At 40.4% G+C, this 22,269-nt stretch overlaps 1 protein-coding gene across 2 annotated transcripts in view; it reads left to right on the top strand.

The window, feature by feature from the left end:
- MTMR7 (myotubularin related protein 7) overlaps positions 1-22,269 on the top strand; it is a 105,921-nt gene that overhangs the window by 35,087 nt on the left and 48,565 nt on the right. Inside the window, exons 2-5 of one of the 2 annotated variants that reach the window (XM_004597830.4) lie at positions 2,063-2,185; positions 3,609-3,771; positions 11,671-11,828; positions 21,670-21,798. In XM_004597830.4, coding sequence (XP_004597887.2) covers positions 2,063-2,185; positions 3,609-3,771; positions 11,671-11,828; positions 21,670-21,798 — 573 coding nt within the window. Of the gene's footprint in view, positions 1-2,062; positions 2,186-3,608; positions 3,772-4,170; positions 4,241-11,670; positions 11,829-21,669; positions 21,799-22,269 lie in introns of those variants that run through there. The other variant, XM_058669879.1, reaches the window with a different exon arrangement.

The raw sequence follows: 22,269 nt of genomic DNA, 5'->3' as shown, positions 1-22,269 counted from the left end.
GGGTGCGGGGGCTGGAGTGGGGGCTGGGTTCTGGTCTGGATATGGCTGCAATCTCCCTAGGCACAAATGTGGACTCAGACTGGGCACACCAAGCTGGGCTAGACGCCTTCACCATCTGGCGCTCTGGAAAACCTGGGTAGATGTAGGATGAACTAGGCTGGGTCTTTGCCCCTACTGAGCCATGTATAAGCAGTGTCTGGGTATGGACAAGCCTTGGTTGGGGTGAAACAGCCAACACCAAGACCTGGAATGGATTGAAGGCCAGCAATGAGGGCTGGCCCATGGAACCACCAGTACGTGCAAGACCTGGCATAGGGAGAGGTTCTGAAGGAGGAGCTTGGGAAACTCTTCTGTCAGAACACAGCCCCTACAGATGAGCGCAAGAACCACAATAGGGAGCAACCCAGACCAGGCCAGAGGAAGATACCCACCATCATACATATGGCATAGGTGGGGGGCAGACCAGGCTGAACCAGTTCACATCAACCACTGGCAAATCCGAGCACCAGCATAGAGTGTGGGTCAGGCCAGTTTCGGCTGCAGCACATACCAGTGCAAATTAAAGAATGCCAAGGTAAGGTGAGCCATACCAGATGTGGTTGCAGCACCCAAACAGCACACGTGAGAACCAGGGAGGAGGAGGCAAAGCTGGCAGGGAAATGTGGGCTCCCCGGCTGGACAACCACTCCCACTGGAAAGCATGAGTTGGGATGGGGGCAGACCAAACCAGGCAGGGCTACAACACCTGTGGGCCTCATGTGAGCTAGAATGGGGAAGGGCCAGATGGTGCTAACTGTTCCAACTGGTACAAGCAAAATTAGAGTGGGTGAGGGTTGGTTGGGCTTTGCCATATCATCAGATGGCAGAGGCTGACACTGGGGGCCAATTGTTAAGTTAAATGCCAGAACCACCTGGAGAGTGCACAATTCAGAAGTTAGAGTGGCCTAGTAGGGAGATAGTGGCCACCTCCCTCGTGGGTAACCACTCCCACTGGAGAGCAAGAAAACCAGGACAAGGGCAGGGGTGGCTAGACAGAAAAGCACCCGCCAGTATGTATGTGGGCTGGATAGTAGGTTGCTTGGGTTGAACTAGGCTTCAGTGCCCATTGACATGTACGAGAGCTAAATGGGATGTGGGACAGACTGAACAAGCCTGCGGTACATACTGGCATGCATGGGAATCAGGGTAGGGAGCAGGCCTGGTGGGGGTTACAGAGAGTCGCCCCAACTAGGCTGCTGCTCCCACTGGTTTGCGTGAGGACTGAGTATGAAGTGGGTAGGATCGAGCTGGACTATAACACCCATTGGTTCAAGTGGAAGGCAGGGCTGGAAACAGAACTGACCCAGCAATAGCAATGACCAGCATGTGCATAAGATGATTGGGGCGGCAGACTGCCAGACCCTATACTGGCAAATTCACACAAGAATCAGGTTTGGGATCATCGTTTTTGGTCTTCAGAAATCCCTTTTACAGTTTGAGTTTTAGCTTAGCAGTGAGAATTTCATTCATTAAAAGATGCTGTTACAAGTGAATGTGAGTTTCTTAAATTGATAAGTTTTCTTTGTGTTTCTTGGATACCTTTTTGTATTTGCATTTTCTGCTGGTCTGTGTGGAAGCAAACAACATTAAGACCATTTCTACAACTTAGAAATGCATAGGAGACCATTCCTTTCTTTTTTATGGTATGTAATTTATACACAATTGTGTGAACTCAGAGTTTAATGCATGCATTTTCTGCCTAAATTAGAAATTTATGTAATTGCAATGAAAAAGAGTTGCTGACCTATGAAAAAGAGAAGGTAGTCTTATTATGGTCTACAAAATCTGTTATGATGAATTCAAAGTAGTAAAAAAATTTTGGTTAATTTTTATCTTGATGGACAGAATCATATTCTGAGATCCCATTAAGGAGCATGCTTTAGTGTTTGTCATGGAAGGAATTCTCAAAGTTTTATTTGGAGTAAGAGATTTCCTGTTTAGCATTTTTATGACTGTTTTTATGACTGGCTCATTTGCATTACTTTGTAACTCTCTCCCTCAAACTCTCTCCCTCTTTCACTAGGTTGAAAACGTCCGCTTGGCAGATCGAGTGTCTTCTAAAAAACCAGTTGTGGGTACTTTGTATTTGACAGCTACTCATGTCATATTTGTGGAAAATGCACCTGACACAAGAAAAGAAACATGGGTATGCATTCCTCATTTTTCTTTGCGTGTTTCCCGTGGTTTGAAGTGAAACGTTTCAGCCCTCCATTTTTCTGTTTGTTCACATGATGAAGTAGGTGGGCTGTTGAGAAGACTTTCTGTAATGAGTACCTTGCCTTATTCCATAGTCTTGACTGCTTCTCTGTTTTGTTCCTAATTTTAAACACTGATGATTTGAACATCATGAAAGCTAGGCCTGTACAATAGAGGATGCAGGTGGCTCCTCTCACTGTATCTGCAATATGCTTTATGCTATAGTGTGGTCACTCAGCTATTTTATTATGTCATCTCAACTTTTCTGATTATTAAATGGATGAGCTAGAGCAGAGTACATAGCCAGATATTTTTGCTGTTGAAGATGCTTATAAGAAATAATTGGTATTTCTTACTTTATAAAGTGACCCAACCATAGTGTTTTGACTGGAAGCAGAATTCCTGTATTGTAGATTTCTTCTTCTTCTCCATATTCCATGATCAGCACTAATTTTTTGGCATAACATTCAGGTCCTGTGTTAAGGAGAGAAGGCTAAAAGAATGAGTGGCTTCCCCTGGGGCCTCAGTAGACATCCTTCTGAAGCCCAGAGAGATGGGAATTACTTCTCAAGGAGGAGTTCCTTGGAGAGGAGCTTGGTGGTTACAAGGGGTTGGGATGGACACTTTTTGATCAGAGTACAGAGTGCCAGATATGGAGGGAGGGGCGAGGAATAGGTTTAGAAATCTGCACTGCAGGCTATTGTAAGCAATAGTCAATAATGAGGTATATTTCAAAATAATCAAGATAGGGTATATTTAATGTCTCATCATAAAAATATAATAGGAAAGCAAGGCAGTGGCTTTATCAACTAGCTTGATATCATCAGTGTCACATACATTCCTCAGAATACAATGTTGCTCCTTGTAAATGTACTCAGTACTGATTTGTCAGCCAAAAATAACATCAATAAAAACAATTTTAAAATTAAATAAACCTGTTCTGTGTCTTCCTGACCACCAGCAGCTTCAAAAACAAAAATCTCAAGTTGCTTTGACCTGGAGCCTCCCCTGTGGATGTAAAGAGCCTGGTGGTCCTTCCCAGTGGAGGCGTCTCTTCCTCTGATTGAAAAAGTGTGTTTAGCTTCTGATGACCTTGCTTAATTTGATACCCATACACCTGTAATTTTTTTATGCTGAATAATTTCCTTCAGAATAATTAGCCTGGATATCACTAAGATTAGTACTGAAAAATAAAACTATAAACTGGGCAATTGCTTCTTACTGGAAATACCTCAGTTCTTGTCATCTGAGTACAGATGTGGGGCCAGCTGGAGGTTGGGGCATTTTCCTGCCTCTGTGTGTGTATGTGGCCCAAACACCTGTGTCAGCCCTTTTCCTGCCTGTGATGTATTCACATTCACTTTTGGTTGCAGATTCTTCACAGTCAGATTTCCACCATTGAAAAACAGGCAACAACGGCTACTGGCTGTCCCCTGCTGATCCGCTGCAAGAACTTCCAGGTCATTCAGCTCATCATACTGCAGGAGAGAGATTGTCATGATGTATACATTTCTCTGATACGCCTCGCAAGGCCAGGTAGGGCAAGGACGCTTGACGTTGAAATTGGACCCACAAAACATGTTCTAGAATGTGTGTGGTGCTTGTGAATGACAGTGGTTTGGCAGTCATGTCATCCCAGGCTTCAGCTGAGGCCAAGAAGTCTGAAGGATCCCCTGACATATCATTACCTAGCTTTTAAAAATCCACTCTGGTGCTTGCTAGATGGGTCTCGTTGGTGAATCTTAGTTTTCACTTCATGTCATTGGAGGTTATAGTGTGGTGGCCATTCGGGAAATCACGTTAAAATTCTGTCCTCCCCATACTGTGATAACTGACCCATCCCGAAGGAGGCCTCAGAACTGAAAAAATTGTTTGATGTGAGAAGCATTGTTATCACACAGTTCTAATATGGTTCTCGCCTCTTGATGCTTGTAAGCTTTGATCTCCATTGCTTTCTATGTTTTCCAAGGTTGACACAGTTAGGCTTTTGTTCCTGCTGCTTAAGGTCTGGGTAGATTGGTTCTCCTAAATCAAGCCATCTTAAATGTGGTGGGAAGAATTTTTGGATTTGAAAAAATAAGCTCTCTGTTACCATCTCATTCTAGCTCTCATATGGATGGTATTCAGATTTGTAATTTATTTTTTAATTTATTTTTTATTTTTTTTAATATTCATTTATTCATTAATTACATTGTATTACATGACACAATTTCATAGGTACTGGGATTCCCCCCCCTTCACCCCAAACCCTTCCCCCATGGTGAATTCCTTCACCTTGATGCATAACCACAGCTCAAGTTCCGTTGAGATTCCCTAATTAAAAGCTCACACCATACAGAGTCCAGCATCCCACTTGTCCAGTTCAAGTTCAATGGCCTCTTAGGGAGGCCCTCTCAGGTTTGAAGGCAGAGCCAGCAGAGCGTCACCTCGATCAATTAGAAGCTCCAACATATCATCAGCAACAGTCCAAGTATGATGAGGCTGGTGCAGAGTCCACTGATTGACATAGTCCATCTTAGAGTTTCCCCTTGTCCAGTTTTCCGCTGGAAGCATATAGCTGAGGTGGTTGATTGATCTACTCCATTTTCCATCTTTTCTTGGTTAATGCTTTGGTTCCTTCATTTTGTTCAGGGGAATCCCCTAAGAAACTTTGAGGCATTCCCAGTCCAGGCTCCTACATGTACTACTAGTAAGCACAGTGCCCGCCACCGTCCATCACTCCAATCAGCTGGTGGTTTTAACCTTTGGGTTGGTTCTGTTCTGAGCCCCGACCTCCATTGGAACCAATGAGTATTGCAGCTCTCCCCGGCTCTGCCATCACATTCTCGTCCCTCACCTAAACCAGTGGGAGGTGTGCTGGTCGGGTGTTGCATTCCCTACTGGCACACTGAAGTAATTTTTGTTTCTCTGTGTGGCTTATGTGAGTTGTGGTATTGTTTCTTAAAGGAAGTATATGTCTGTATTCCTTAGGAGAAAGAGATTGTTTATGCAAAAGTTAAGCATTTGCTTGTATTTACTTTACCAAATGCTTCTAGGCTTGGTCTGAGAATAATTTATGTATTTACTTATTTATACAACTTTAATTCAATGCTGAGAGACACAGAAAGTTCTGTCTGCTGTTTCATTCTCCAGGTGTTAGCAACAGCCAGGTCTGTGCAGGCCAAAGCCAGGGGCTAGGAACCCAGTACAAGTTTTCTATGTGAATGATACAGACCAAGTAGTTGGAACAGCATTGATGCCTCCCAGGGTCTGCATTAGCAGGAAGCTGGAATTGGGGGCAGAACCAGGCCCCAAACCCAGTTACTCTGCTACGAGATGCAGTTGTTTCAAGCAACATCTTAGCTGCTGTGACAGGGACAAGAAGTCTGATGAGAAACATCCCCAAGTGTTTGGGTGGGTCCTAAATTTTTGAATATGACCATGTCATTTGTACATGGCCAAGAGCTAAAGTTATTTCTTAGGAATGGTGCCAAGGGACTGTCAAAGTCTGATCATTTTGACTTGACCTTGTTCCCCTTTAAAGCCAGATGCTTGGAGCTTTTTCATCCAAGTCTATTGAAAAGGGCAGCAGAGAAAGCCAGAAAGCTGTTGAACTCTGTGGAGGGTGGGCTATAATTGGAAATAAAGTTCTGGGAAGATGTATGCTGAGTTGCACACAGCTGAGAATAAGAGAGCTATGTGCCAGCAGTTTCTGCGTCCCTGTTTAATGGATGTACTGGGTAGTAAATGGGCTCTGCCCGGGTTAGGGAGATTTAGGAATAGTCCAGAGACCTGGGAAAGGCCCTAGCAGCAGGAAGGGTAGGTCACAAGGCAGTGAGGGCCCTGGCTCAAGACAGCCGGCGCCAGGGCTCATACAGGGAACCTCAGGGAAGAGAACTGCTGGACTCCCTGCTTTGAAATGTGTAGATCATCATATTTAGAGGAGTCACAAGCTTGACCGGTTACCTTGTCCAAAAACAGGAAATGACCATAATTCATTGAATTAAAGCCAACCTTGGAGGGGCTTCCAAAGCAGTAACCCATATTTTGAAATATTGGCATTAGAAACACCAGCAATATAGAAAGTGTGTATTAGTAAGTGTGGTAAGATGAAGTAATAGCTTAAACAGTTTCTTAATTTAGTTTTGAAGGGATTTAGATCTGAGTGGAGACAAGGAATGATGGGGTTCTGACTTAAGACAGTGGCTCTCAGCTAGGGTTAGAATGGCTTATCAGGTACATCTAAGACAGTGTCCAAAATACAGTCACCCTTCTCCAGAGTAGCAGGACTGGGCGTGTGTGTGTGTAAGGGAGGGAGAGAGAGAGAGAGAGAATGAGTGAGTGAGTGAATGATTGATGAGGAAAGCACACTTTAAATTCTAAGGGCATGGTAAATTTCTCTGGCTACTCATGGATTATACATTTTCAGCTCCGTTTATGGACACAGCTGACCACAAGATCCTATAGAGAAGCATTTGTTTAAAAAAGTAGGTGGGGAGAATGCTTAAGAGTTCATTCAAGTCAAGGCTTATGCTGAATTCTTTCAGAATTCTCAATATTTTCTCCTTACTGAATTTAAGATACAAGTGAACGAAATTACCAAAAAATAAAATCTGGAATGATTTTATTGGCTTGCTTTTTGCATTAACAAAGGTCAGCAAGAACTTGGTCATGGACATTAATAGATACCCGTAAAAAATAATGTGGGGCAAATTCAGTAAGCTCTTTAATTCTTGGCAAAGAAATATCTTAGATTAGAAGAACTGTTAAAGCCTAAATGAGAAAATAAGTTAACCTCGCAGATCCAAAGTACTAATAAGGGTATAAAGTTTTCTGATTGAAAGATACCTGTTTCTCAGAAGACTTGTATTTTTCCCATGTTCTTTATTTTCTACTTACTCTAATTTGTCCCTTGCTGTTTATTTTACTATCAATTATCTTTCCTTCTTTAGTGCTTGTGGGCCCTTCAACATCTGAATAATTTATTTTATTCCATTTTTACTAAACCACAGGTTTTGAGGTCATTCTACTCTCCAACTTTTCTGCACTTCTTCATTTTTAAATTTTTAACTGGCACATAAAAATTGTCCATATTTGTATGGTATCAGGTGATGTTTCAAAACAGGTATACATTAAGGAATGTTCCACTTAGGATAAACATTCCTATTTCTTCAAACACTGGTTATTTCTTTATGGTGGGAACATTCAGAATCCTTTCTTCTAAGACCTTTTTTTTTAAATAAAAATATGCAGTACATTGTTATCTGTAGTTAACCTTCTGTGTAATAGAACTCCAAAACTTCTTCCCCTATCCAACTGTAACTTGTATTCATTTTCCCCATCCCTTTCTTGCTTTTACTTTCCCCAGACGCTTAGCCACTGTTTGTGTCTCAACCTCTATGAGATCAGTGTTTCTAGATTCCACATATGAGTAAGACCATGTGTCTTTAGCTGTTCTGAATATATATTATGTTTAAGTGTTTATAGTTGGCATAATCTCATTTACTTAAGTTAAACCTTTTGTGCTCCTTTTCTGAGTGACAGATATATATTTTTTCCAGTGGTAATTCCTTTGTTATCAATAATGCTTAATCTGAGTCCAGCTAAGCCCCTATCCACTGCGTTAGCCTCAGCAGTCTTTATGGTAATTCAAATATCTGTTTAAAATAGACAAGCAATAGTGAGGCACTCTGATGATTTTTATTTCAAATATTCAGAATCCAGTAAAAGCTCTGTGAAATACTCCTCTCTAAATGGTCTTAGAACTGTATTTACTTTAAGTTGCCTGCATCCGGTAGAATGTTGGCAAAAGTTGGACTTTCTGTATTTACTTTGATTTGAGTACTTCTGAAAACAGCAAACAACTTTTCCCTCCTCTTGCCCACTCTTCACATCTGCTCATAGTGATTCACATTTGTCCTTCTTTTTACTTAATACTCTTGATTTTCTTATAAAATGTACAAGGAACTTCAATCTATAAAAGGAAAGGAAATAATCCACTTTATGAAATATGAAAGGAACCTGAAGAGACTTTTCTCAAAAGAAGATATAGGAGTAAATAATGGACTTGTGTTATAGTGTTCAACATCACTTTCCTTAGAGAATGTAAATTAAAATGTAAAGCACTATCCCTCGCATCTGTTTAAGTGGCTGATACCAAAAGACAAAGCATATCAAGAATCGATAAGGATGTGAAGGAAAAGGAACCTTTGTGTACTGTTGGTGAGAATGCAAACTGCTACAACCATGTAGAAAACTTAAAACAATATTACCATATGATCCAGTTATCCCACTTCTGGATATTTACTCAAAAGTTATGTCATCAGTCTGTCAGAAAAAGGTCTACACTCGTATGTAGCACTCACTAGTCATAATGGCCACGTCATGGATGCATGGATAAAGAAAATGTGATATAGACATGTGTTGGAACAGCACTTGGTCTTTAAAAGCGAAGAAACTGGCCTGTGACCGCATGGGTAGAACTAGAGAACACTGGGACCAGCATTGTAGCACAGTGGGTTAACTGGGTGATGGTTGGAGCTGCAGCTGCTCGCTTTCTGATCCAGCTCCATGGTGATGACCTAGGAAAGCAGTGCAAGGTGGCCCAAGTCCTTGAGCCCCTGTTACTCATGTGGGAAACCCAAAGGGAATTCTAGGTTCTTTTCCATTGCAGCCATTTAGGTAGTGAATTGGTGGATGGATGATCTCTATGTCTCTTTCAGTAACTCTGTCTTTCAAATAAGTAAATAACTATTCTTAAAAAAAAAAAGAATTGGAGGACATTATGCTAAGTGAAATAAGCCTAACACAGAAAGATGAGTGTGACATGTTCTCACTTATATATAGAGTCTACCACAATTGAACCTGTAAAAATATAGAGAAGAATGATGATTACCAGAGGCAGGGAACTGGGGACAGGAAGGAGATGAGGATCAAAGAACATATAAACCTTCAGAGAAAGAATAAGTGGAATATAATTTTTCAAAGTCTGCAAGCAAAAACATGATTTTTCTAATCTTAGTTGATTATTTTATTCTTTGCTAAAATTTTGCTGTGTAAAGTACAGGGGTTGGGCGTCAGATGAACAGCCAAGTAGAAGAGAGGGAATATTCAGTAACCTGTACAAATGCTAGTGGCACTTCTTGGTTTCTCAGGCTAGACAGTCCCCAGGCTGCCTATGGGCTGGCCTGTCAGTCACCAGCTTGACTGGTCTTGATTGACAGAAATAGAAACTTCGCTGCCTTCAAATAGGCTTTTCCTGAAGTTGGGCCTGAGGATTGTGTGATAATCTTTCCCCTTAAAAACTCCTGAAAGGAAAACTGTTATAATTACACTATCAACCAAACATGCTAATATCTTTCCATGGAAGAGACACCTTCTTCATGGATTAAAAAATATTTGTTTGAAGGGCAGAATGTGCAGGAGAGAGGGAGCAACTTGGTGGGGGAATGGGGGAGAGACTGAGGTGGAAATTGTTATGTGCTGTCTGCCCAATTCTCTAAGACTGCAGGAAGCTTTTTTCAGCTGAGAACATCTGCTGGGTTTGTGCACATGCCTGTTGTTTCTTTTTTATTCAAGCAGTCAATATTCTGGAAGCAGGTGTTTAGCTTAGTGGTTAAAAGGTGTGTGTCCCATATGGAAGTGCCTAGGCTTGAGAACTGGTTCTGGCTCCTGATTCCAGCTTTGCAACATTGCAGACCCTGGCAGAAAGTCTCAGGTGACTGAGTGCCTGCTACCCATGTGGGAGATATGGAGTGGATTTCTGGTTCCCAGTTTCAGCTTTGGCCTAGCCTTAAATATTGCTGGCATTTGGGAGAGTGAATCAGAGGATGGGAGCTTTGTCTCTCCCTTTCTCTCTCTCTCTCTCTTGCTCTCTTGCTGTAGCTGTAGCTGTCCAAAAATGAAAGAAAAAGCAAGATTTAAGCAGTCGGTATTCTAAGCTTTGAAGTTTAGAAATGTCAACAAAGACTAGACTAGAACAAAATAGAATAGAACATAATGTAGCTCACTGATACTCCGCTGCCCTGTCCCTACTGAGTCCCAAGAGAACATTTCTAATGAACAGATCTGGTGCTTGAAATATGGCCCTTATCTTTGTACTTCCATGGAGATGAGTCACCTCAACAGCAAGCAAAATAAGGCCAAAACTGAATGCCAGTTGCAGACTGCCGACGTATTGCCCCTCCTGCTGACAGTGGGATGCTCCACAGAGCCTGCAGGTAACATCTTAAGGGATAAATTAGTCCACGCAGAGGACGGTCAGCAGGCTCAGCAGTAAATGGGAGGGCTTGAGAAAACTAGCAGGAGAGAGAAACCTGTTGGACAGAGGCAGGAATGTTAGGAGAATGGAACAAGGCAATCAAAGAGAACAGACTGTGAAACAGTGGAAAGACATAGTGGGCAGCAGCTGCATTTGTTACCATCACAAATGCTTTGGTCTACATTACCCGCCATGCTAGCATTGGCCGCAGTACCTTAAACATGATTACTCCGGACTGAGTTGTGCCTCTAAGAGGTACATGTGGAGTTTCAAAGCCAGTATGAAACAAAATGTGTAAAGTAAGAATTCATGAGTTTTGCATTATGTACATGTAGAGCTGCTAATGTTTTGGATATATGAGGTTCCATAAAATATATTATTAAATTACTTGTGTTGTTTTCAGCTGTGTAAAAATGGCCATAATGGCATTTTAAATGACACATTTGAATCATACTTTATCTGTTGGAGGCTGCTGGTCTCGATCCTTCCCTTACATGCCAAGACCAAGTCCTAGATTTCTTGATGCAGAGGGTATGATGGGACCTTTGGACGTGGCCTCACAAATGTTAGAGGCAATACATGGAAGGACAGATTCCATGACACACAGTTGACACAGTCTTCCACTTGTGGCCCATGATCATGGTACTATGAACTGGTGATGTTTTATTAATCTGAAAAATCTCTTACCTGTGAGCAGCCCAGTTGTGGTATTTATGTTGTTAAACGTTCACATATTTTCAGTGCAAACATTTAATATAATCCCAGCACTTGAAATTGTCTTGTTTCTTTTTTCTCATTGAGGACATGGAACAACAGAGGTGACCTGGACCTTTGCTACCTCTAAGAGCTCAGCCAGAATTTCAGCTTAGCCTATGTTTGCAGATTTAGTTCTTGATGTCTAATGATATATGCATTTCTCTTGTTTATGCTCCTTTTCTTATATAGTTGCTTTTAAAGCAACTAACAGGTAAAAAAAACACATGTCGGAGAAGGCCCTGTTTCTAGAAGGAAAGATGTTCTTGCAAAGTGGAATACCAACACCCCAGGGTTGTCTTTTCTTTACTGGCAGGAGGTGGGTGCCCTGTCCACAGAGACAGGATGGCCTTTCGTGGACTCCAGCTGGGCCTTTGTTTTGGGAAGATTTGGTTCTGGCTTTGACTCCATTTGATTTGGCTTTGTGTTCCCTCTTCTTGCAGTGAAATATGAGGAGTTGTACTGCTTTTCGTTCAACCCCAAGCTGGATAAAGAAGAAAGGGAACAAGGCTGGAAGCTGATTGATCTTGGTGAAGAATACAAGCGAATGGGCCTCCCTAATGACTATTGGCAGCTCAGCGACGTGAATAGAGACTACAGAGTGAGTGGGACAATCAGTGATATCCACCTGAAATTGTGGTTTTAGATAACTTAGCGGTTTTAGATATCTTATAGCGTTTTGAAGACATAGGTGTCTGGATTTCCAGATCTTCCTGAGTTTTCTGGTGGTATTTGTTTCCTGCCTGCACCCCAAACAAAGTTTGAGCAATGGAACGTTAGAGAACATCCCTCCAAACTCATCCTAAGGCTGGCCATTGATGGGAGAGCTGCCTAGGGCCTCACTCTCCCAGCAAGTCTTTTTATAGTGCAGCGAGTGATGAGTGGAGAAGTCAGAGAGAAACCAATGGCATTTTGGCACCACTCCTTGCTGTGCTCTCTGAACTCTTGATTGGTACACAAGGTCACCAAGAGGCTTCCCCAGAGAGATGGGGAGAAATGTGTCTGCATTTATAGGAAAGACCATGGAGAGGAAGGGAAGCAGAAATGGCAGATATAATCACATGTTTTCTCCACTGATGGGCTTATAAATTTCATTATTAATTTTTAAAAATGTTAAGTAACAAAAATAAAAACATTCCGGAGAGGTTGCAGAAGAACAAAACCAAAACCACACATTATCCCATTCCTGTAATACTCTGTTTTAAAATAGTCTTTATTTCTTCCCCTGCAGAGTTTCCTATTTTTTTTTCATGTGTAGGTAGTAGACATTGTTTAAAACTGGAAAATATAGAGCAAGAGATATTAAACTTGCCTAATGGTATCATAATCAGAGATATACACTGTTAGTATATTTGGCAGGTGGTTTTCCAGAGTTGTAATGCATATATTAATTTTGTGTATATACATTTATACATGTACTACAAAAGTAGTTATTTGTATGCCTTGTATTCCACTCCTTTTACATAATTTCCTGTCAGCAAATATATTATAATATCCTTTTTAAAAAAAGATTTATTTTTTTTTATTTGAAAGTCAGATGCACAGAGAAAAGGAGAGACAGAGAGGAAGATCTTCTGTCCGATGGTTCACTCCCCAAGCAGCCATAATCGCAAGAGCTGCACTGAGCCAAAGCCAGGAGCCCGGAGCCTCTTCTGGGTCTTCCACACGGATGCAGGGTCCCAAGGCTTTGGGCTGTCCTCGACTGCTTTCCCAGTCTACAGGCAGGGAGCTGGATGGGAAGTGGGGCTGCCAGGATTAGAACCAGCACCCAAATGGGATCCTGGTGCTTGCAGATCAAGGACATTAGCCACTAGACTACTGCACCAGGTCCTGTAAAGTCTTATAGAAGCTGCCTAATATTCCATAGTCTATATGGAACTGTATCTACTCTTCAATGTTTAGATGTTTAGTTTATCATTATATTTCACAAACTTACATATTATGTGAGAACAGCCTGCTGCTATACCTCTCCCACACTTTTTAGTATTTTTTTAATGAATTTCTTAAAGTAAAATTTTGTGGCAAAATGCTGAAACAAGTTTGTTTTAAACATTGTCATAAAGGACTATAAAAATGTTGTAACAATTTATATACATTTTCAGCAGTTGTGCCTGTTTGGTTGATTTTGCCCTTACCAGGAAAGAGTTTTTTTTTTCTTTCTTAAAGATTTATTCATTTTATTACAGCCAGATATACAGAGAGGAGGAGAGACAGAGAGGAAGATCTTCCGTCCGATGATTCACTCTCCAAGTGAGCCGCAACAGGCCGGTACACGCCAATCCGATGTCGGGAACCAGGAACCTCTTCCAGGTCTCCCATGCGGGTGCAGGGTCCCAAAGCACTGGGCCGTCCTCAACTGCTTTCCCAGGCCACAAACAGGGAGCTGGACGGGAAGTGGAGCTGCGGGGATTAGAACCGGCGCCCATATGGGATCCCGGGGCTTTCAAGGCGAGGACTTAAGCCGCTAGGCCACGCCGCTGGGCCCAAGGGTTTTTAAATCTTTAAAAATTTCTTGACAACTTGATAATGAGATAGGTAATTTCTCAATTTTATTTAGTCTGCATGTCTTTATTTCTTATGCTTTTCATGTCTATTAGCCTTTTGTTAACCTGTCCCCTGTTAATCATTTCTGGTTAGATATGAATATTTTGAATCCTTATTTTTTTACTTCGATGATTTTCATTGTTGCTCCATAGTACTCACGTCCGTGAGATGACTTTCTAACAGTCTGTCACATTTAGGTTATTTCCTTGTTTTGCCACATGCATAATCTGGATGTAATCTCATTATGCCCAATTTAAATTTTTTTCTAAGATTAAATTCCCAGAATCTGTTGAAAAGCATTAAGGGCTTAAATTATTATTTTTTTCAAAGATTTATTTATTTTATTACAAAGCCAGATATACAGAGAGGAAGAGAGACAGAGAGGAAGATCTTCCGTCCGATGACTCACTCCCCAAGTGAGCTGCAACGGGCTGGTGCGTGCCGATCCGAAGCCGAGAACCAGGAACCTCCTCTGGGTCTCCCACACGGGTGCAGTGTCCCAGTGCATTGGGTCATCCTCCACTGCTTTCCCAGGCCACAAGCAGGGAGCTGGATAGGAAGTGGAGCTGCGGGGACTAGAACCGGCGCCCACATGGGATCCCGGGGCGTTCAAGGAGAGGACTTTAGCCGCTAGGCCACGCCGCCGGGCCCTGGCTTAAATTATTTTTAAAATTTCAATAAGTTAGAAACACAAAGACAAATTCCGTATTTTTTTCTCATTGTGAGAGCTAATTTAGAGAATATAAAAATAAATACCAAAAACAATATTGTTTTTCAAAGGACTAGAGCATGGATGTTTTTGTTTTTCATCTATATATTAGTTGTTAATTTCTCTTCCCTTCTATTGCAATTATAAGACATACAAAATTTGATGAATGTAATAATATTTTGAGCCTTGGAAATGTGTATTTTTTATTACTTGGATGTAAAATTCTTTGGCTAAATTGAGGTTTTCGCTATTTTGATTCTTTTGCTTGATTTTTGACAGAGGTATGTGTACATTTTCCCCTTGCGATTATCGTAAGCCATTTTGTCCTTGCAATTCCAAGTTTTGCATTGCATTAAAGGACTTCAAAGAGCTTTTGGACACAAATTAGATATTCTCAACTCAGAGAAGTTTGAAAACAGTTAAATTAAAATGACTGCATCAAACAAATTCTACGAGAAGGGAATAAAAATATGATTCAGAAATTTAAAAAATCACAGAAGAAATATTTGGAATTAATAAACAAATAACCAATATATCTTAAATTATTGTTTTAAGTAAAGTAGCTTTGAAACATGAGACCTTAAAGATTTCATGGGAAATGCATATTAAAGAAAGCTCTATATGGATTTCAAAATTTAGTGCCCCAAGATAAACTCATATTAGCTTTTTATAACTTGTGGGAATAGGATCTAGTTTGGGATAGTAACATCACTACATGAATTCTACTGAAATTGAAGCAAGAATGAGTGTCACATATATGGTGATGGTTGGGTGGAAAATTTATCAACTCATTGATGCTTTACAAAAAGGAAATGGGGACAGTGCCCCCAGAGGAATCAGTGACTTGCAAAGGGGTGATTTTCTTTAACATATTGTTTAGTAAAATAACTCCTAGTTGTTTGCTGAACTCTGTCCCTCCATTTTATCTCACTATATAGGTTACACAGTTTATTAAAGTATGAGAGTCTAGCTTTATGCTAAAGCTTAATAACCCACAGTCCAGGTTCTTCCACATCATTTGTCAGAATATCTGGAGCGTTATGGATGAGTTGGGTAATAATGCTGCCAAGACAGTGAACTGTAAATGTGGAAACTGCATCATTACATAGTCATAATTTGACTAGTGTGTTCCCACGATTAAGTCAACTTTTATAAGAAACTTTTGACTTTGAAATGGAAGGAAGGGAAAGTCCAAGCCAAGTAAAGAAAACTGGATTTTTTTTTGAAAAGAAAATATTGACACATCCTTGTGCAAGGAAGAAAATGAGGCCAAGCTACATCTTGTGGAATAATATTTTCTTAGAACTACAGATTGCTTTTAGTTGTGATGAGATGTCCTTCTATAGTTAGCAACACACCATGATTCATGTTCAGTCAGTCACTTATGTCTGGCAATAGATGGATGACAGATGTGAGTTTCTCAGCATTTCTTTTCAACCAATAAGCAATCAACAACTATTGAAACAGAAAGGGTAAAAACTTGGGGATTTCCAGGAGTTGTAAATATCATCAACAGGGCGAAATAAAAGAAATATGATGTAACTTCTTTTTTCCTCTAACAAGTTAGAGAGTGAAGATTGCGTTATTTCAGAAAATTTATGACCCTTTCCTTTTTAATGTTAATCCGTGATTGAGAAGTTTCTTTCTCTTTCATTCTTTCCTAAATTATCTTATTCTTACTTCTCACAAATCCTTGAGAGTAAGTGGTCAAGTGGTGTCATTTGCTGGAGAAAACACTGTTGCCCATGGTGAAATGACCTCAGAGTACAGGTGTAGGTTCCAGTACCAGTTTGGCCATTTTCCCATTTTAATATTGATTGAATTTTACTTGAAAGGCAGATCAGCAACAAAGAGAGAGTGTCTGTCTACTGGATATCTGTTATGCTACAGCACTCCCCACTCCCATTGTTTCCTTCGTGTGGTATTGGGTGGAATGTTATTATTATTATATTACCCCTGTAAAAGATCCTTGTCTAGGTTAGTCTAACTGTAAGATTTCCTCTAGTGCCTTATCCTTGAAATCATTAATTGGCATTAATTACTAATTCAAAGTTTGTCAGATTTTCTTGGAATAAAATTTAAAATGGAATAATCCTAACCACTGGTTTTTATTAAAGCTTGCTTAATTCGGTTCCCTATAGCTATTTTAAAATAATGCATAATATTTTATGTGTACATCAGTCATGTACGCTGTTCATACCTTTCTTCCTGTTCACCATAAATTTCTTGAAATAAATTTAAAGTCCTAAAAGTTTAAGAAGACAGTTGTCTGTGTAGGCTTATTTCAGTTTCTGACAACTGACTCTTACCCCAAAGCACTAAGGTGAATGGACCAGAGCAAAGACAGGTTCTGTCGCGCCTTTAATGGTGTCACAGGGACGTACACTTCTACAAGGCCATACCAGGCCAGCCAGTTGGAAATGAGAAGTCTTCAAAGGTAAAATTCATCTTTTCATTGTATTCTAGTAGTTAATAATAATACCCGTGTTATTTTTTTAAGCTTATTGAATGAATGAATGAATTGACAAAAGATTGCTCTGGGTTGGAATAGCATTAAGACATGAGGAAGTTGATGGAAAGCTAATTTGCTTGATGAAGACAAGGGACTTTGTCCTTTCAACTAAAAAAAAAAAGGAGAAATAAACCAAAATGATTAATTGATTAATTTACTTGGTTTACTCTACTGAGACAATCAGTGTAAAAAAAATTGAGCAAAAAAAAAAAAAAAGCCTTTTCCATGCTTCGGAAAGTCTCATATAGTCAGAGTTTTCTTATGTGTATTTTTTTTCAAACCAGAGAAAATCTCAGGAGGCATGTTGAGGGATTTGGAAATGTAGTGGCATAAACTGCATTGTGCTGTACATTATTGATTGCGAAGTTGTATTAGTTTGTTACAAAAATAATAAACTGCTAGATGATGCTATCCAATAGTTTTTTTCTTCTTTTTATTATTTTATTGTAATAAAAGTAAGCTAACATAAAATTTGCCATCTCAGAAGGCTGGCATTGTGGCATAGCAGGTAAAGGCACTGCCTGCAACCCTGGCATCCCATAAGGGCATCGGTTCCTGTCAGCTGAAGCATGAACCGGCACCCACATGGGATGCCAGCGCTTGCAAGTGGAACCATTACGCTGGTCCCCATTCTTGTTCAGAAAGGCTGTTTGTCACAGGCATGTTAAGAAAGCTTGGTTAGTACTAAATTCTTTCATTTAATTGTAAGATTTTGTGACTCTTTTGTGTCATTAAAGAGAAATTCATTCTCAAGATGTTGAAATTATACTTCTCTTTAAAAGCTGTTTTTTCCAGAAACTTGTCATTCTGCTGCAATTACTGCATGCCTGTTCACACTCAGACAGGCAGGTGTGGTCTGTCTAGTCATAGTCTAGCGGTTGCTGTGTGGGAGGTACAAACCCATGGCTGCTATGGGAAAGGACGGGTGATATACCATGGCACTCATTCCAATAGGGACTTTATGGGTCCAAGTAGGCTGGGCTATCTATCCTGAAAAAGGGAATTTTTTCTGGTGCCAGGACACATGCAAAACACTTGGAAAATCTTTTTTCCTTAATTGTTATTGGTCAGATTCTGAAGTTACACTTGGCATTTGCTGTACACTATGTGATTCATGATTTTGGTCACAGAGGTAGTGGAGACAGACTAGCGTAGGTATCCTCAAAGAACAATTTGCAAGAACAGTGCCATCCCATCTCCAAGAGGATGAAGGCCGAGTTGAAATAAAGAGAGGACCTACAGTTAAAGGACTTCCTCCTGTTGCTATACCACTTGATATCCTTGCAAAGATGCTTGGCTTCTGGGAGATAGACTATGCCTTGAAGAAGTACAGGCAACTGCCCTCTGAACAGTCTCATGTTGCAAAAAGACTGGTGTACTGATGTGAGAGTAAAATGTGTGCTGAGCTACAACAACCTCAACTAGGGTACATTGCTACCACTAAAATTGTCTTGTATGTAGTGTTTCATAGAGTGCTTAAAACATTTAAACCTTCTCTCAGTCTTAGTTTTAGAGATTAGAACACCAGGATGCTCAGGGTGATTTGGCTTTCCCACAGCTAAGCCACCGATTTCTGATTCTAAATGACAAGTTCCCTCCAAGGCATGGGTTTTCATAGTGGAACATGCTGGCAGGGATGTGTAGAGCTGATACCTTTAGACCGCTTACAAGATCAACACATGACAAACACAGAGCTGGTGTGAAGTGTGATATGTGGCACAAAAGGAGGTCCCATCTGGCAACCTGCCCGAGTAGAAGACTGGGGAGGAGGCTTTCCGAAAGAGGAGGACCTAGGATTGGCCCTGGAAGAATGGATAAGATGTGGAAAGATAGAGGGCAATCCTAGTTTATAATCCCACAACCTTTTCCCCTAAGTCCTTGCCAACATTGGTTATTTTTGGATGTTTGGATGATAGCCATTCTAACTGGGGCAAGGCGAAACCTCATGATGGTTTCCATTTGCATTTCCCTGGTGGCTAGTGATCATGAACATTTTTTATGTGTCTGTTGCCCATTTGTATTTCATCCTTTGAAAAAGGCATGTTTATACCACTGGCCTATTTCTTTTTCTTTTTTAAGCTTATTTTATTATTTTATGATAGAGTTCCATGGGCTGTAGGATTTCTCCTCCTTTCTTCCAAAGCCTCCACCACCCAACTGATTTTCCCTCTTATCATTACAATTCTATTCATAATCAGTCATAAGTCCATCATTCTGCTATTTGTGTTCTGACATTGCGGGTACAGATAATGGCAGAGTCCAGCATCCTGTTGTCAAGATATATTTAACAGTTTCATTGGGAGTCCATCTTTGATTTGGAAGTAGAGATGTATACTGCATTGTATCTTCACATCTGAAAGTTGTAGTCTCTAATACACAGTTACTATACATCCCGTTAAAAGCCGTAAAACAAAATTAACAGGAAGAAAAATTAGAAATTTACAACATGTAGTTAAATAACATACTACTGTATGACCAATGTGTTGCTAAAGAAATGAAATGGAAAATCAAAAACCTTGAAGCAAAACAGTGCTACTGTATGACCTATGAGTCAGTGAAGAAATTAATAAGAAAAAAACCTTTTTTGAATGAATGAAAACAAAAATAAAAATATCAAATCCACTGAGATGTAGCAAAAACAATATTGAAGGAACTGTTTATCTTGTATTTTGCATAAAGGTTGATCACTGACCTGTTTTTTACCTGGATTGTTTAATTGTTGTTGTTTGAGTTTCTTGGGCTCCTTCTATATTCTGAATATTAATCCTTTATCTAGTATATAGCTTGCAAATGCTTTCTGGCATCCTGCCATTGTCTCCTTAGTTTGATGAGTGCTCCTTTTGCTGTGCTGCAGCTTATTGGCTTGGTGCAACCACATCTGCCCATTTTTGCCTTTGCTTCTGGACTCTTATTCAAGGAAATCCCTGCCCCTACTGGTAATTTGGTGGCTTGGTTCTTGGGGTTCAATCCCCGATCCATTGTGGGTGACTTTTGTAGGATAGGGCTCTTGTTGCATACTTCTGCAGGCAGAGACTCAGTATTCCCAGCGCCGTTGGTTGGAGAGACTGTCTTTTCTTCAGGGAGTGGTTTTAGCTCGTTTCTCAAAGGTTGGTTGATTGTAGATGTGTGGATTAAATTCTGGTATCCCTAATCTATTCCCTTGGTTGAAATGTCTATTCTCGTGCCAGCAGCAGGCTATTTTGATTATAACTACCCTGTAATATGTCTTGAAATCTGGTATTATGATGCTTCAAGCTTTATTGCTTGATGTTTTAGCTATTTAGGTACTCTTCTGATTCTTTATGAATTTTAGCATCTTTTTTTTCTAAATCTGAGAAGAACGTCTTTGATATTTTGATTAGGTTCACACTGAGTCTAAACAGCTTTGGGCAGTATAAACATTTTGGTTATGTGAATTCTTCCAATCAGTGAACATGGATGGTTTTTCCCATTGTTGTGTCTATAATTCCTTTTCTTAACAGTTAATTTTTAAATTTCATTGTAGAGATTTTTCACATCCTTGGTGGAATTTATCTCAATGTATTTAATTTTTTCATAGCTATTATAAATGGGACAGATTTTACAAGTTCATTTCAACCATGGCATTATTTGTATCAAAGGCCCTTGATTTTTTTTTGTATTAATTATGTTGCATTATGTGACACAGATTCATAGGCTCTGGGATTCCCCCATCCCCTCCCGATGCCCTCCCCCCTTGGTGGATTCCTCCACCTAGTTGCAGTATTACAGTTCAAATTAAGTCAAGAATCTTTCGTTGCCATCATATACCAGGCATAGAGTCCAGCATCTTATTGTCCAGATAAATTCAACAGTTTCTTGGGGAGACCTTCTCTGGTCTGAAGGTAGAGCTGGTAGAATATCGTCCCGATCAATTAGAAGCCCCAGCACAACATTGATTTTTGTGTGCTGACTTTATCTTCTGCAACTTTGTCAATCTCTTCAATATTCTCTGCATTGGTTCCCCTGTGTTAGGATCATATCATCGGCAAACAGGAGTTATTTCACCCTTCCTAATGGAGGACAGTATGAAGATCCCTCAGGAATCTGAAAATAGATCTACGATATGACCCAGCATTTCCAGTTCTGGAAATTGACCCAAAGGAAGTGAAATCTGCAGATAAAAGAATTATCTGTACTCCCATGTTTATAGTATCACAATGGCCAAGTATGGAATCAATCCAGAATGTCTTATCAACTGATGACTAGATAATTACTGGACTGATGGCATAGAGACAGGAATGATTGGATTCAGAGATAATCCCATGACTTAACCTCTGTGCTCACATTTTAGGAAGACTCTGTCCCCATGTCAAGGTATCTTTCCATCAGATGCAGACAGCTCAAGTTTTCCCAGCTGCCAAAATTGCAATTTGGGCTCCTTTGGGGAAGATAGTGTTCATTTGTCACTACCTTACCTTGCTTAAAGAACCCTTCAAGAGAGAGGACAACACACAAAAATGCCTGCTTTCAGAGTGATTATGTGGAATGATTCCTGTAAAGCAGTGCTTCATTTTCTTCCAGATCATCTCTCCATAGTTTGGCTCTGAAAACTCAGATATGCAACCTGGAAGTGTGGCGAAATGGCATTTCTGATGGCAGTATACAAAGTATTATTACTAGCTTTCCTAAAAATCCCCTTGTGTTTTCCGGTGATAGGTTTGTGACTCTTTCCCTACCGAACTGTATGTGCCCAAATCGGCCACGGCACACATCATCCTGGGGAGTTCCAAGTTCCGGAGTAGACGGCGGTTTCCTGCCCTTTCTTACTACTATAAAGACAACCACGTAAGTCTCAAGGCATGCATGTGTTTCACTCTTTGCCTTTCTTGTTTGGGTCTTAAACAGGCATTTCCCCCCTAACTGCCTTCTTTCTGCTCTGTGCTGCTTTCAATTCTGTTCAAAGAATATTCTTGTTTTGGGTATGACCTAATTGTGCTGAAACCCTTCACAAGTGCAAGTAAGTTGACGTTCCATGTTTATTTTTCAGGAAGTAAGAGGCTGGATTTAATCATTCCGGTGAATAATGTCCGGTATCCCAGAGGAGGGCTCTGCAGGCCCTCTGGGTTGTCCATGTTAGAGAGCCTTGCTCATATCTGTGGGAGAAAAGCCCCCGAGGCCTTGGCACTTGGCTTTTTAAGTGTTCTAAGTGATGTGATTCTCCTCTGTAATTAGAAATATTTATTTGTGGAGACCGTTGGTTTTATTTTTAAATATTATTTTTAAAAGCTTGAGTTAGGTTACTCTGTAACTAACAGA

The sequence above is a fragment of the Ochotona princeps genome, chromosome 11 (genome assembly GCF_030435755.1).
Source record: "Ochotona princeps isolate mOchPri1 chromosome 11, mOchPri1.hap1, whole genome shotgun sequence".
Lineage (NCBI taxonomy): Eukaryota > Metazoa > Chordata > Mammalia > Lagomorpha > Ochotonidae > Ochotona > Ochotona princeps.
The sequence above is the reverse complement of the archived record's forward strand: the minus strand, read 5'-3'. Positions and strand labels throughout refer to the sequence as shown.